At 43.9% G+C, this 12099-nt stretch overlaps 1 protein-coding gene across 1 annotated transcript; it reads right to left on the bottom strand.

Moving 5' to 3' along the window:
* On the bottom strand, nucleotides 1–7439 carry Ttr (transthyretin). Its single transcript, NM_012681.2, is given in 4 exon segments — nucleotides 1–254; nucleotides 3352–3487; nucleotides 6033–6163; nucleotides 7260–7439. Coding segments are annotated over 4 exon segments (444 nt in total). The 5' UTR covers nucleotides 7329–7439; the 3' UTR covers nucleotides 1–146.
* Nucleotides 7440–12099: the final 4660 nt, after the last annotated feature.

Here is a 12099-nt window from a genome sequence, read left to right as displayed (position 1 = left end):
TTTGAATGAAATAAAGGTGGTTTAATAAGAACGTTTCACGGCATCTTCCCGAGTTGCTAACACGGTTTATAGAGCAAGAACACTGTTTCAGTACAAATGGGAAGCTACTGCTTTGGCAAGATCCTGGTCCTCCTGGGCTGGGTCCCTCAGTTCTGGGGGTTACTGACGACAGCAGTGGTGCTGTAGGAGTACGGGCTGAGCAGGGCTGCGATGGTGTAGTGGCGATGACCAGAGTCATTGGCTGTGAAAACCACCTAGGAGAGAGGAGAGACAGCTAGTTCTAACAGAGCCCAAAGGTGGGAACCACAGTCAAAGTGTTCATCGGAAGCTCACTGCCAAACTGGTAATCGTCCTTTGATTGTCTTATTGTTTTCTGGGGCGGGGCTGGGGGATGAATAATTAGATTATTCCTAAGTCTTTGGAGCTGTAAGCTGCTTCTATTGAGCTGCAGGTCTCTCTTTGCAAGTTTACTTCTGTAGTGTAGATGGCCCTGGTCAGATCAAGCTGAGTTAGAGAGTCTGAAGGCTATTGTTCACTTTCTTGGGTTCAGAGAAAAGTGAGGAGAATGGAAACACTGACACACACACACACACACACACACACACACACACACACACACACACACACACAAAAGACCTGTGGTGAATGGTGGTTGTCAACCCCACACAAACTTCCAGACCTAGAATGTTGGCAGGATCCGTTCTCGAGCACCCTGCGTGCTGAAGTTGGCTGCGTTTCTACAAGTGACAGCCCAACCAGAAAGGAAGGAATCCCAATCCAGGGATTTCGCTCCCACCGCCCCTTTGTATTTTCTAATGTGAGAAGATGAATATTTTAGGGAAGAAGCAATGCTGAGAGATGTTGTGGGAAGACATCACAGGGTTCTCTCTACAACACAAGCGGTTTGCGCTCGGCAGAAACGCAAGTGAAAGTTTTGGAGCTCATGAAAGTTTCTGGACACGGATTTTGCCATTAATCACTTCTCACATCACTAGACTGTCTGCGACATGGGTGCAGCAACAGCCGGGAGCCGGCGAGCCAAACCCAGGACAGATGTTAACTAAAGAAGATGGATGTGGGGCTGGAGAGATGGCTCAGTGGTTAAGAGCACCGACTGCTCTTCCAGAGGTCCTGAGTTCAAATCCCAGCCACCACATGGTGGCTCACAACCATCTGTAATGGGATCCGATGCCCTCTTCTGGTGTGTTCTGAAGACAGCTACAGTGTACTCATATACAAAATAAATAAATAAATCTTTAAAAAAAAAGAAGATGGATGTAATTGTACTCATTTTGTGTACAGATTTTGGATACAGCTTCGAACGCACTTTGAATAAAGACTTTTTATGTCCAAATATATGGTAAAGAGGGCTTGGGGAATAGAGTAAAACTAACACAAAAATAACATCCAGAAAAATGGAGGGAGAATCGTCTTAGAGTCTCTGTTGTATTTATTTACTGCTATTTATTGTGCCATAGATCAAGTCTTGTGAATGCTAGGTGAGCCCTCTGGCACTGAGTTTCAACGCTAGCCCCTGGCCTAGGCTGGCCGCTAACTCATGAGCGTTCTACCGCAGCCTCCAGCATTAGATGAGAGGCATATGTCGCCATGCACACTCCTCGAAGTTGCTTTTCTGTCACGTTGTCATCCGGGTTCATTTGGTTCTTCCCCAAAAGTGGAAAAAAAAAAAAACCATCTACCACGTAAGAGAGCTCAGTCATTTAAGCTCTTGCCTTGCTATTATGAAGACGTGGATTTGATTCCCAGAATATGTGTAAACATGTCTGGTGTTATAGTGTCTGTAATCCCAGAGCTGGGGAGGTGAGATAGCCTGGGTTTTGCTGGCAAGCCTCGCCTAATTGGTGAGCTCCAGGCCAGTGAGAAATCCTGTCTCACAGTTTGTGTGCAGAGTGTGTGAAGGGGGAGGGGGTGGACAGAGTGCCTGAGAATGACATCCAAGGCTTTTCTGTAGCCTCTATATGCACATATGTGTGCCTGCACACACACACACACACACACACACACACACACACACACACACACCATGCACAGGGCCATGCATAAAAATTACCCCAAGCAAAGAGACCTGTTAGCTCCAAAGAATATTTCCTAATTTTCCTTGGTATCATCCCACCTGGGACCCTGGCTGGGAGGAAGTTTCTTACACCTAAGTTGTGTAAGACAAGCAGCTAAGCAAGACAGGAAACAGCGTTCCTTCTGGTCTCTGCTTCAGTTTCCCCTTCCAGGTCCCCGTCTGGCTTCCCTCCACGGTGGATTGTAAGCTATAAGATGAAAGAACCCTTCTCTCCCCAGGTCGCTTCTCGGTCGTGGTGTTTATCGTAGCAACCGACAGCAAACTAGGTCACATGCCGAGCTATTTTTGATGGGATTCGTTATCTCCAGTTCTGACCAACAGGCCTGGATGCTATTTCCATGACAGTCGCTTCTGTGAAATGAGAACTGAGGAGCCAGGGAGGCTGAGCCCGGTGCCAAGCAGAGGTCACTCATGTGGCTTTGGGCTTTGATTTAGCTCGATTTCTTTTTTTTTTTTTTTTTTTTTTTTTTTTTGTTTCACCTTTGTATCACTTTTTGATACCTGGGTTTAGCAATTTCATTACATTTGAATGATGCTGTAGCTATTGTTTCTTCAAACATCTCTGTTGTCCTGTTCAAGGCCATCCTGAGCCATGCCATCCCATGGGGGCTGGGTTTAGCTCGATTTCTTACACAGAAATTGGCTGAGGCATGGAAGGCACACTAACCAACACAGAGGCCAACTCTGTCACTTGCTAACGCATACTAGCCTTGTGACCTCGGTGAGGTACTTAACGTCTCTTAGCGTCTTCATTGGTAAAGTGGGTGTAAGACGAGGCTAGACCTCCATAGACTGATCGTAAGGGCGGAACAGTTTTGATTCAGAAACCGCTTTGCCATGGGATGTTCGCCTGATGATTTAGATATTGAGCTGTTTGGTTTTGAACATGTTGTCATTTTCTGCATTGCCAAGAATTAAACTTCTGGGAGCACTAGATGTGCTTTGGAATGAAGAAAATGCCAGAATTTAGAGAAATAGCATAGGGAACCCTCTCTTTGACTATGAAATGCCCTCAGAAACAAATACAGAGAAATGAATATTTGTATAAATGCAGCTATCCAATCGTAAGCAGTGTGAACAGGTTCAGGCTGTGTTGCAGAATGAGTTTTAGACAAACTCAGAAGTGCTTGCATCCCAAGCACTGGGGATTCTAACTGTAGAATCCTCTTTCCAGCTCATGCCCAAGGTACATCAAGAGCAGAGTGCATTTCATGAGACCGAAAACAAAACCCAAACAAGTCAGTGTGCCCACTTACCTCTGCGTATTCATGGAATGGGGAAATGCCAAGAGCCTTCCAGTACGATTTGGTGTCCAGTTCTACCCTGTACACCCCTTCCGTGAACTTCTCATCTGTGGTGAGCCCGTGCAGCTCTCCAGACTCGGCGGTCTTCCTGAGGGCAGAGAAGTCCAGAGGAATCAAGAGGGAGGGAATTCTTGTGTTTGTGATAAAATAGCAAGAAACTCAAAGAAGTTTTATGTACAGCTCTACTGTAGCATTTTGTCTTATGAGACCAAAATATAGTAAAATGTTTACCTTAAAAGTCCCAATCTAAGCTTGTGGGGTCATCTGTTGTTACTCTAATGCTCTAGGGAAGAGGCACCAGGGTTGCTGCAAGTTTGAGGGCAATTGGGTTTAAGTAGTGAGTTCTGAACTGGATGGGACTAGGTGTTGAGAACCTAACTGAAAATAAATTAATTACAATTTTAAAAAGAAAGAAATGCTAAGGTCTACGGGTGTTGTTTAGTGGTAAAGTTCTTTCTTAACATTTGTATATCTCTGGATTCAATCTCCAACAACACAAAAAGGCAAACACGAACACACACACACACACACACACACACACACACACACACACACACACACCATTTTATTCAGGTTTAATGACTTGGAGTCCCTGAAAGTGTCTCAAACTGCCCTGACTAACTCTGCAGTCACCTGTGTCAGTCCAGTGTCCCATGGCCTAAGGGTAACTTTTGGAAGTAGTATAATTTATCACAGCAGAAAGCCTAATAAACAAAGGAGAACTTGAAACTTGTGACTTTCTCCTTTTGGAAATTTAATCTGTTCAGCAATTCTTTGCCAACAAGGAAGACCAAGTGACTTCTATTTCACCCAGACATCAGTTCAATAGTGGCAGCGTTAGAAACTGCTCCCCATTTAGTTACAACCAAGACAAACGAAAGCAGCAGTTGTCCTCAGTGACTCTGACCATGCCCTTTCCTATCTCTCCAGCTTTTCTTTTTCTTTGGCGTGGGTACAAGAAAGAAGAGTCACAAGAAAGTGTGAGTATTCGGGTGTCCATTCCATTCCAACTTAGAATCCCCTGGCCACTTTGCATGCTGTGCTCGACACTTACGTGATCACAAAGACATTAGCAAACAGAAACTCAGTTAAAAGAGCACCAGGAGAAAACAATCTTCCCAGGGATTGGTGAAGAACGCTAGTGCTTCTGGGTATTCAATTAAAGCCTAGTATAAAGTCTTCTCCCAGGAGACGTAACTGTATAGCTGTTCTGCTAAGGGAACTTTTGCTGTTTTCCCTCTTGGCTTGCTTGTTTAGGGTAATTAGCAATTTCTTCGAGATCACTAATTGTTAAAAAACAGAACAATACAGAATTGTTAAGTGGCTGGCACAGGTGTGAAGTCATGTTGACACACGCTAGTGGGTGGCTTGAGATTGGCCAGCCCCTGGGTTTGCCTTGCAGGTCTCTCATGATGTGTTTCTTACTGAGCAGGTTGCCAGGCTTACACAGAGCTACTCTGTTCTGAGAGTACATTTTAAAAGCCCCTGATTCTGGGTAATGGCAGCAAGTTCCAGAAGGATGCTTCGTCAACCCTTTCTTTTCATTAATAAATTAGCACACATGAACACGTCCTTCGTGAGATTCTAAGACTGGGACTCAAAGCTTGAGCATCACCCATGGGTGCCAGGGAATTTGAAAACTTCTAAAATTATATGGCTTTATACAGGCTTGTCTTTGAGCCTCTTTGTGGCCATGGAGTCTTTAACTTTCTTATTTTTTAAATTTTTCTCTGTCTCTGTCTCTCTCTGTATGTATGCTGTGTGTGTGTGTGTGTGTGTGTGTGTGTGTGTGTGTGTGTATTGTTGTGGGTGGGATGTATATGTGTGTGGTGCACACATTTGCGTGATCTAAGCTCAAAGCTGGATGTCTTCAATTAGTCTACACCTTGTTTTCTCTCACAAAACATGAACCTACCTATTCAGGGAAGCTGGCAATTAATAAACTTCAGGGTCCCCCTGTTTCTAAGCTCCTACGCCAGGCTGGTGTTAGAAGCATGTACTACCATGCTGGGCTTCTTAACATGGAGTCTGGGAATTCAACTCAAGTCCCCAATCTTCTGAGCAGGAACTTCACTGACTGAGCCATTTCCTCAGTCCCTGGTGACTATAACTTTCATTGTCCGCTTAAAGTGGGCTGTGATGTAAAAGGGTTGCAAACCCCTGCTAGACAGTGGGGTACTGACCTCCCCTTCTACTCCCTTCAGTCTTGGATTGTATGCTGGTTCCTGGTCATGCTCTAAGCAACACAAGAAAGCGGCTTTCTTAAAAAAGGTCTCTGCCCATACCTTTAACCTCCCAACAGATTCTTTAGCTACCAGGTTCGTTTGGGGGTGTTTGTTTATTTATTTGTTTGTTTTATAAGATTTTTGGCTGCATGTGAATTAGTGCACCACATACATGGTAGATGTCGGATACCCAGATCCCCTGAAACTGGGGTTTAGAATAGTTGCGAGCTGCCATTGTGGTGCTAGGAATCAAACCCATGTTTTCTACACAAGCAATAAGTGCCCTTAACTACTGAGCTGTCTCTCAGAGCCCTCTAGCTGGTGAGTTGCATGTGCCTATCTCTAACAAGCAGAGGAGTAAATGAAAAGCTGGAACCAATCCTGTGGTGGGCTGCTCTGTAAGCTTACCCAGAGGCAAACGGCTCCCAGCTTCCGTCTGCAGTCTTTTTGAACACTTTCACGGCCACATCGACAGCAGGGCTGCCTCGGACAGCATCCAGGACTTTGACCATCAGAGGACACTTGGATTCTCCAGCACCCTGGGCATAGAGGAGACAAGAGAGATGTCAGTGAAGTGGGTCAGAGTAAATGGGCTTGTTCTTTCCGGTTACAGAATCTGGAACAAAACCAAAAGTACATGCTGATCCCATTACGATAACATAAGTATTGACAATTAATGAGCTGCTTTATTCCGTGTAACATAGACAGCATTGTTTCCAAAGCAAGAGCAGTTTCTGCCCCCAGATGCACTGCTGGGCACCAGGGATGTGGATAATGAATTTTCAAAGGGAAAATAGGCCCTCTGAGAGCCATTGCTCTGTTCGCCTCTCCATCCGATTGGAGCCACTGAAAAGGTGCATGGTGCAAAAGACAGAATGGGCTTTTTCTTGAGATCATTTCAATCAGCTGTTGCTATAGTAATTCTCTCTGGTTGTAAAATAACCCTCACATACTTCCTGGCTCATTTAATTATACCGATTAACTCTTTTAAAGGACTTCATCAGAGACTGGAATAGAGTGTTGGCCATAAAAGACAAAAAGAGATCAATAATACATTTTGATTAGCTAAAGAGCTAAAGTATGACCACAGAATAGCTATACAAAATATGTCTACTAAATATATTAAAGATATTTTATAAGAATTCAATAATAACAGTCCCACTGATAGTATATATCTTCTCTCTCTCTCTTCCTTTCTTTCTTTCTTTCTTTCTTTCTTTCTTTCTATCTTTCTTTCTTTCTTTCTTTCTTTCTTTCTTTCTTTCTTTCTTTCTTTCTTTCTTTCTTTCTCTCTTTCTTTCTGTACCGCTAGAGATTGAACAGAAGGCTTTCCACATACTAGGCATGCACCAGACCACTGAACTACACAGCCAGTCCTTTTATATCTCTTATTCTATGTTTATTTCATATCTTCATTATCTAAGGACACCAGAGACTGAGCATTACAGACTGAATGCACTAAAGCAACAGGAGGCAGAGCCGGAGGAACCCCAGCTCTTTTCTTGGAGTTTAATGGTAAATGTAGAGTCTGGGTAGCCTTGTCCTAATAGCGCAGCTAGTTCCCAAAGCTGGAGGGAGGCACTCCTTTATCTAAGGTCTACCTGCCATGTCTGGGTCACTCACAGGACCACTCACCCCAGGGCCAGCTTCAGACGCAAATATCAGTCCAGCGAGGCAGAGGAGGAACAGGCGAAGGGAAGCCATCCTGTCAGGAGCCAGCGGATCTCTACGATGACTTCTCCTGGTGAAGGGGCTTATATACCCCCTCCTCCCAAGGCAGCCTGCTGATCCCTGCCAATCTGACTTCAAACCTGCTGATTCTGATTATTGACTTAGTCAACAAAGGGAGAATAAGTAACCTACACAAATATGAACCTTGTCTAGGGAGATTAGAGCATCGGAACACTCGCTCTACGAAATATTCTTAACTGGTCATTTGACCAGCCAGAACCACACCAGAAAACAATGTAAACCAAACCAGAGCAGCTCATTTGGGCTGAGTGCATAGGATTTGGGGGGTTTCCCCTTATCAATTTCTATGCATCTTTCCCAGTTTCTATACATTTTTACCTTTGGTTTTAGATGATAGATATAAATTGTAATGATTCGTTTTTTGTTTATTGACCCCTGGCTGTCCAGGCTTAATACAGTGCATCAGAAGATGCCACTGTAGTTGGTTATGAGACAAGGAAGACCCCTTAACAGTTAAAAAAAACTCTTCTGTAGTCAAACCAAGCCTTCTGGAAGTTGCCTTTGTCTCAATGTGCATGTGTGCATGTGTGCATGTGTGCATGTGTTCTCCTTTTCTAGATAAGGTTCATCCCAACACCAGGAGTAACTGCTACTTTCGAGACTAACAAGTCTGTACTGAGTCTCATTGGGAATGTAGGGGAAAAGGCACTGGCTGGTTTTTGTCAGAAGTGAAATTTCTGTAAGAAAGCAGACATGGCTATGAGGGGGAGATGCTGTACCTAATGATATCTCTTCATCCTCATTGAATTACAGGAATTACAGATTGGATGATTCACTAACTAGGCATCGACTCTTGAGGTGTGTGTGTGTGTGGTGTGTGTGTGGTTTGTGGTATGTGTGTGTGTGTGTGTGTTGTATGTTGCATGCATGTAAATTAAGGCAGGTTTTTATCTTTGCAGGGATGATATGTAAGAGAATCATAGCACGTGTGTGTTTTGAACATATGTCAAAGGCAAATGTAGCTTGGGGCATCTAGACATGGGCAGACATTTCCATGGCAGAAAGAACCAAATTAGTAGAAGTTCATCAAGAGCCCATGAAGGATCCTAGCTTCCAGGGAGACATAGAAGGGACAGGAAGGAATCCCAGGATATGGAAATGTATAGACACCTTTGGGAGAGAGGGCAACTGTCTAAAAGCAACAATAAGTAGATACGGCCAGAGAAAGGCTACTTACAGACCTGAGCTTCGAGTCTGTCAGGGTTAGAGGCTCTGATGTACCCAATCTCAGATCTGCTACTCAATGGCCCACTTGCTTCTGGAAATGATCTCCTATCTCACTATCGGTCCACACTTTGTAAATCAGAAACGTCACATTTCGCTTTGAGGAGATTTTCTAAGAACGTTAAAAATGACATGATATATATCATTTTGTAAACTGGAAAATACAACTGTTGTATGATTGCATTCAATTTCTGTGCCTAAGGAGGAAATGCTTTCTCCAGAATCTCTTGTGCATTGTCAACCAAGGTTAACGTCATTATTTTCCATTGCCCAGAATGTGATGGGAAGCCATTCGCCATACAGGAACCCTAAGTATTTGAAGGTTTTTCACTACCCAGTAAAATCTCCCATACATGCATGCTAACTCCACACTCTATTGAAACCAAGAATTGCCTCTGGGATCTTGTAAACTGGCAAAGCTGGGCTTCCCCCGGACCACAGGCCCCACCACTTCTCTAGTCCTGGAGGTTTGTTTTGAAATACGGGCAAGAATTACAAATTGAATCATGTTACGTTAAAACATAGACTTTGGCTCGTCCTGAGAAATTGGAAGATGACAGCAGTTGACTTACATTCCCATGAAAATAATTTATGGGGTCCCGTGTTGGGACATCTCCGTTTCCCGAGTCCCCTCCCACTCTGAAGCTAGATGACATGACTTCTGGTGCTATCATACTTCAGCGTCTCTTTGTCATCTGTTTTTAGTGCACATCCCATGTTCTTGATCCACGACAAAGCCCAACCTCTTTATAAATTTGTCACTGGCCTTCTGACAGCAAATAAACATGCCCACCTCTTTGAGAGATTTCTCTTCAGACACAGGACCTGGAATCTTCTCTCCCCAAGGCTTTGTTCTCTGGCTTCCTCCCACTGGCCAATGTTTCCCTTCCAGTGTGACGCACTGAAACCAGAACACATTCCAGATAACTAAACTGGACACACATTTCAGATAACCGAACCAGACACACACTCCAGATAAGGTCATGTCAACCCTGAAGACAGGGTGAGGAGGCTTTAGTCTCCCTTGACAATTGTGCTCTGCAGACAGTGTTGTACCCTGAGGGCATCCATAACTGTCCTCACCGTGACCCCTCGCCCAACCCTGTGTTAACACAACCATAGAGCATTCATCATAGTGAGCGATGCTCGTTTATCAGTTTTATTTAGTTTTTGGTTTGCTGTTTAGGGACAGAATCTCATTTTGTAGCTTTGGCTGGCCCGGAACTCACCACGTAGACCAAGCACACAGAGATCCTCTCGACTCTGTCTTTTATAAATTTTAATCTAAGTGTAGGATCCCAATTTTATCTTTGACCATAACATACTGGTAGTTCTGATTAACCAGTGAATTAGAACACCCTCAAGTCTTTGATTTGCTTGTTTGTTTGAACTACATCAACCTAGGAACCAATTTTCTAAACTTTAATTTGAAAGGGGCAAGGATGTGAAGAAAGAGTGAGGTGCTTTGAAGCACAGGGAGGACATTGAGTATGATGGAAAACTACTGATGACCGTTACAGAGACAGAGTATTAGGACATGTTTGAACAGAGGCCGGGCGATCAGCAGGTAGACGACTGTCTGGAGTCTGAGTCAAAGGTCGGGCAGTATTTTATGTGACAGAGCAACACCGAAGGAGAAACTGACAGAGTAAGAATACATTTGCTGTCCAAGACATGCGTGTGGGATAAAAGGGAGTTGCCCCCTTGGAGAAGCCCAGTGCCTTTTGCCTGAGAGTCATTTTGTGCTGTGCTGTGAACAGGTCCCATGGATAAATAGACTTTTCTGAACAAAGAAAGGTGTGCTTTCTCATGTTTAGTTGAATTTGTAAAAACTCTTCTCAGAGGATGGTTAACAGGAACCCATGAAGACTGTGGACTCCGGTCAAAATTCACCACCTTTCTGGGGTCTTTGCTGAAGACATTGCCTGTTCTGGGTTAATAATAACAGAAACTACCTAGAGAACACAGGGCTTTGGACGCAGTGTATAAGTTAGAAGGTAGTGTCTTTTCTTAGCCCTTTTACTGACTTTCTTCACATCCTGGCCGTGGGACTGTAGCTAACATGTTTCACTGAGGTGAATGAGAGACCGAGTTATTGACAACATCTCTTTCCCTACTACCAAATACATGGTAGTTAATGAACAACTCCGCCTGGCTCTTGATTTGAGAGCCTTTGGCCTTCTCCCTTAAAATGTACAACCTCGTTCAATACCTCTTTTAATCTCTAAACAATCTCTTCTTTTGTTTTCTGAAGGTCCAAACAAACCCCGAGCCAGCAGTCTGTAGGCCCTGGAATACTTGCTAATGCTATTGCAATAAGCTGATTAGCAGGAAGGGGCCTTGGTGGGCCAAGTGTTTGTGCTGCACCTCCTGGTGAGGGAGTTAGGAGGAAAGAAATAGCAGTGTTTGGGGCTTAGGATCTTCGCAGGTCAAGGAATTCAATTTTGTTAGCTCACCTTTAGGTGGATAAGTCCTGGATGTTTCATTAACGTGAAGCAAATCATAAAGCCATAATGCTGATTTAATTAACAGTCAGAGGGTCTTCTGATAATCAAGGGATTGGAGCAAGAGAGCTTTGCGTGTTTTCTAGGTGGGAGAATGTTTTCTAGGTAGGAGAGCCTGGCTAAGATTGCTTACTTCATTGTTGAATATACATTTTTTTTTTTGTACTGGACATGCTTGAACCTGCCTTGTCCAGTGTGTCTTTCCTTCTGGGAGTTGCATACCTAATGAAAACGGCCTTTTCTTCTCCTTTTCCTTCCTCCATTTTCTAACCACCTAATTGAAAACTAACATTATCTAGGACATCACCTTTCATTTCAGTCTCATGATTGAACTGTAGTGGCCATCATAGCTGGGAGCAACACCCTTCCATAAGAGTGTCCCCTGATTCCTATCATGCATGCTGCCATATACGATAATGGGAACAACATTACCGAGAATTATTGGCCTCAGCTGTTCTGCTGGCTTTACCCTACTTTGTCTCTCTCAGGTGGGCCTTAATTTGTTTATTATCTGCAGTTCAGATGATTGACAAGTTTCAAGACATCATGACTTGGTCTAGTCTGGGTTTGCTTTGGTTGCTCTGTTCACACATATTTCAGTGACTTTATCCAAACATAGACATTCGATCGATGTGGCAAGAGTTCTGGCTTCTAGAATCCTCCAAAGATTATCCTCCTGTTTTCTGTGGATAAAGGGAAGGTTCCAGGCCTTTTTGTCAAGTAGATGGGTTTCCTTTGGTTTCTCTTTGCTATTCCTTGTAGTTTTCAGGCAGGTAGTGAGGCCCAAGAGTTTTGAGAGCACTTGGCACTTACTCCTGTCTGGCTACAGTCTGTGAAGCTTTCAAAGGAGCATGGTGCAGCCCAATGGAGAGACGGTAGAGACCACATATCTTTCCTATCTAAACATGTCATTGGCTATTTCATAGCTTAGCCCAGTTTCTAAAGAGGATGCACTGGGCTTGGGTCAGCAGTGCCAGCCAGAATTAAAGATTCAA

This window comes from Rattus norvegicus, chromosome 18, assembly GCF_021556685.1.
Source record: "Rattus norvegicus strain SHRSP/BbbUtx chromosome 18, alternate assembly SHRSP_T2T, whole genome shotgun sequence".
In the NCBI taxonomy this organism is placed as follows: Eukaryota; Metazoa; Chordata; class Mammalia; order Rodentia; family Muridae; genus Rattus; species Rattus norvegicus.
The sequence above is the reverse complement of the archived record's forward strand: the minus strand, read 5'-3'. Positions and strand labels throughout refer to the sequence as shown.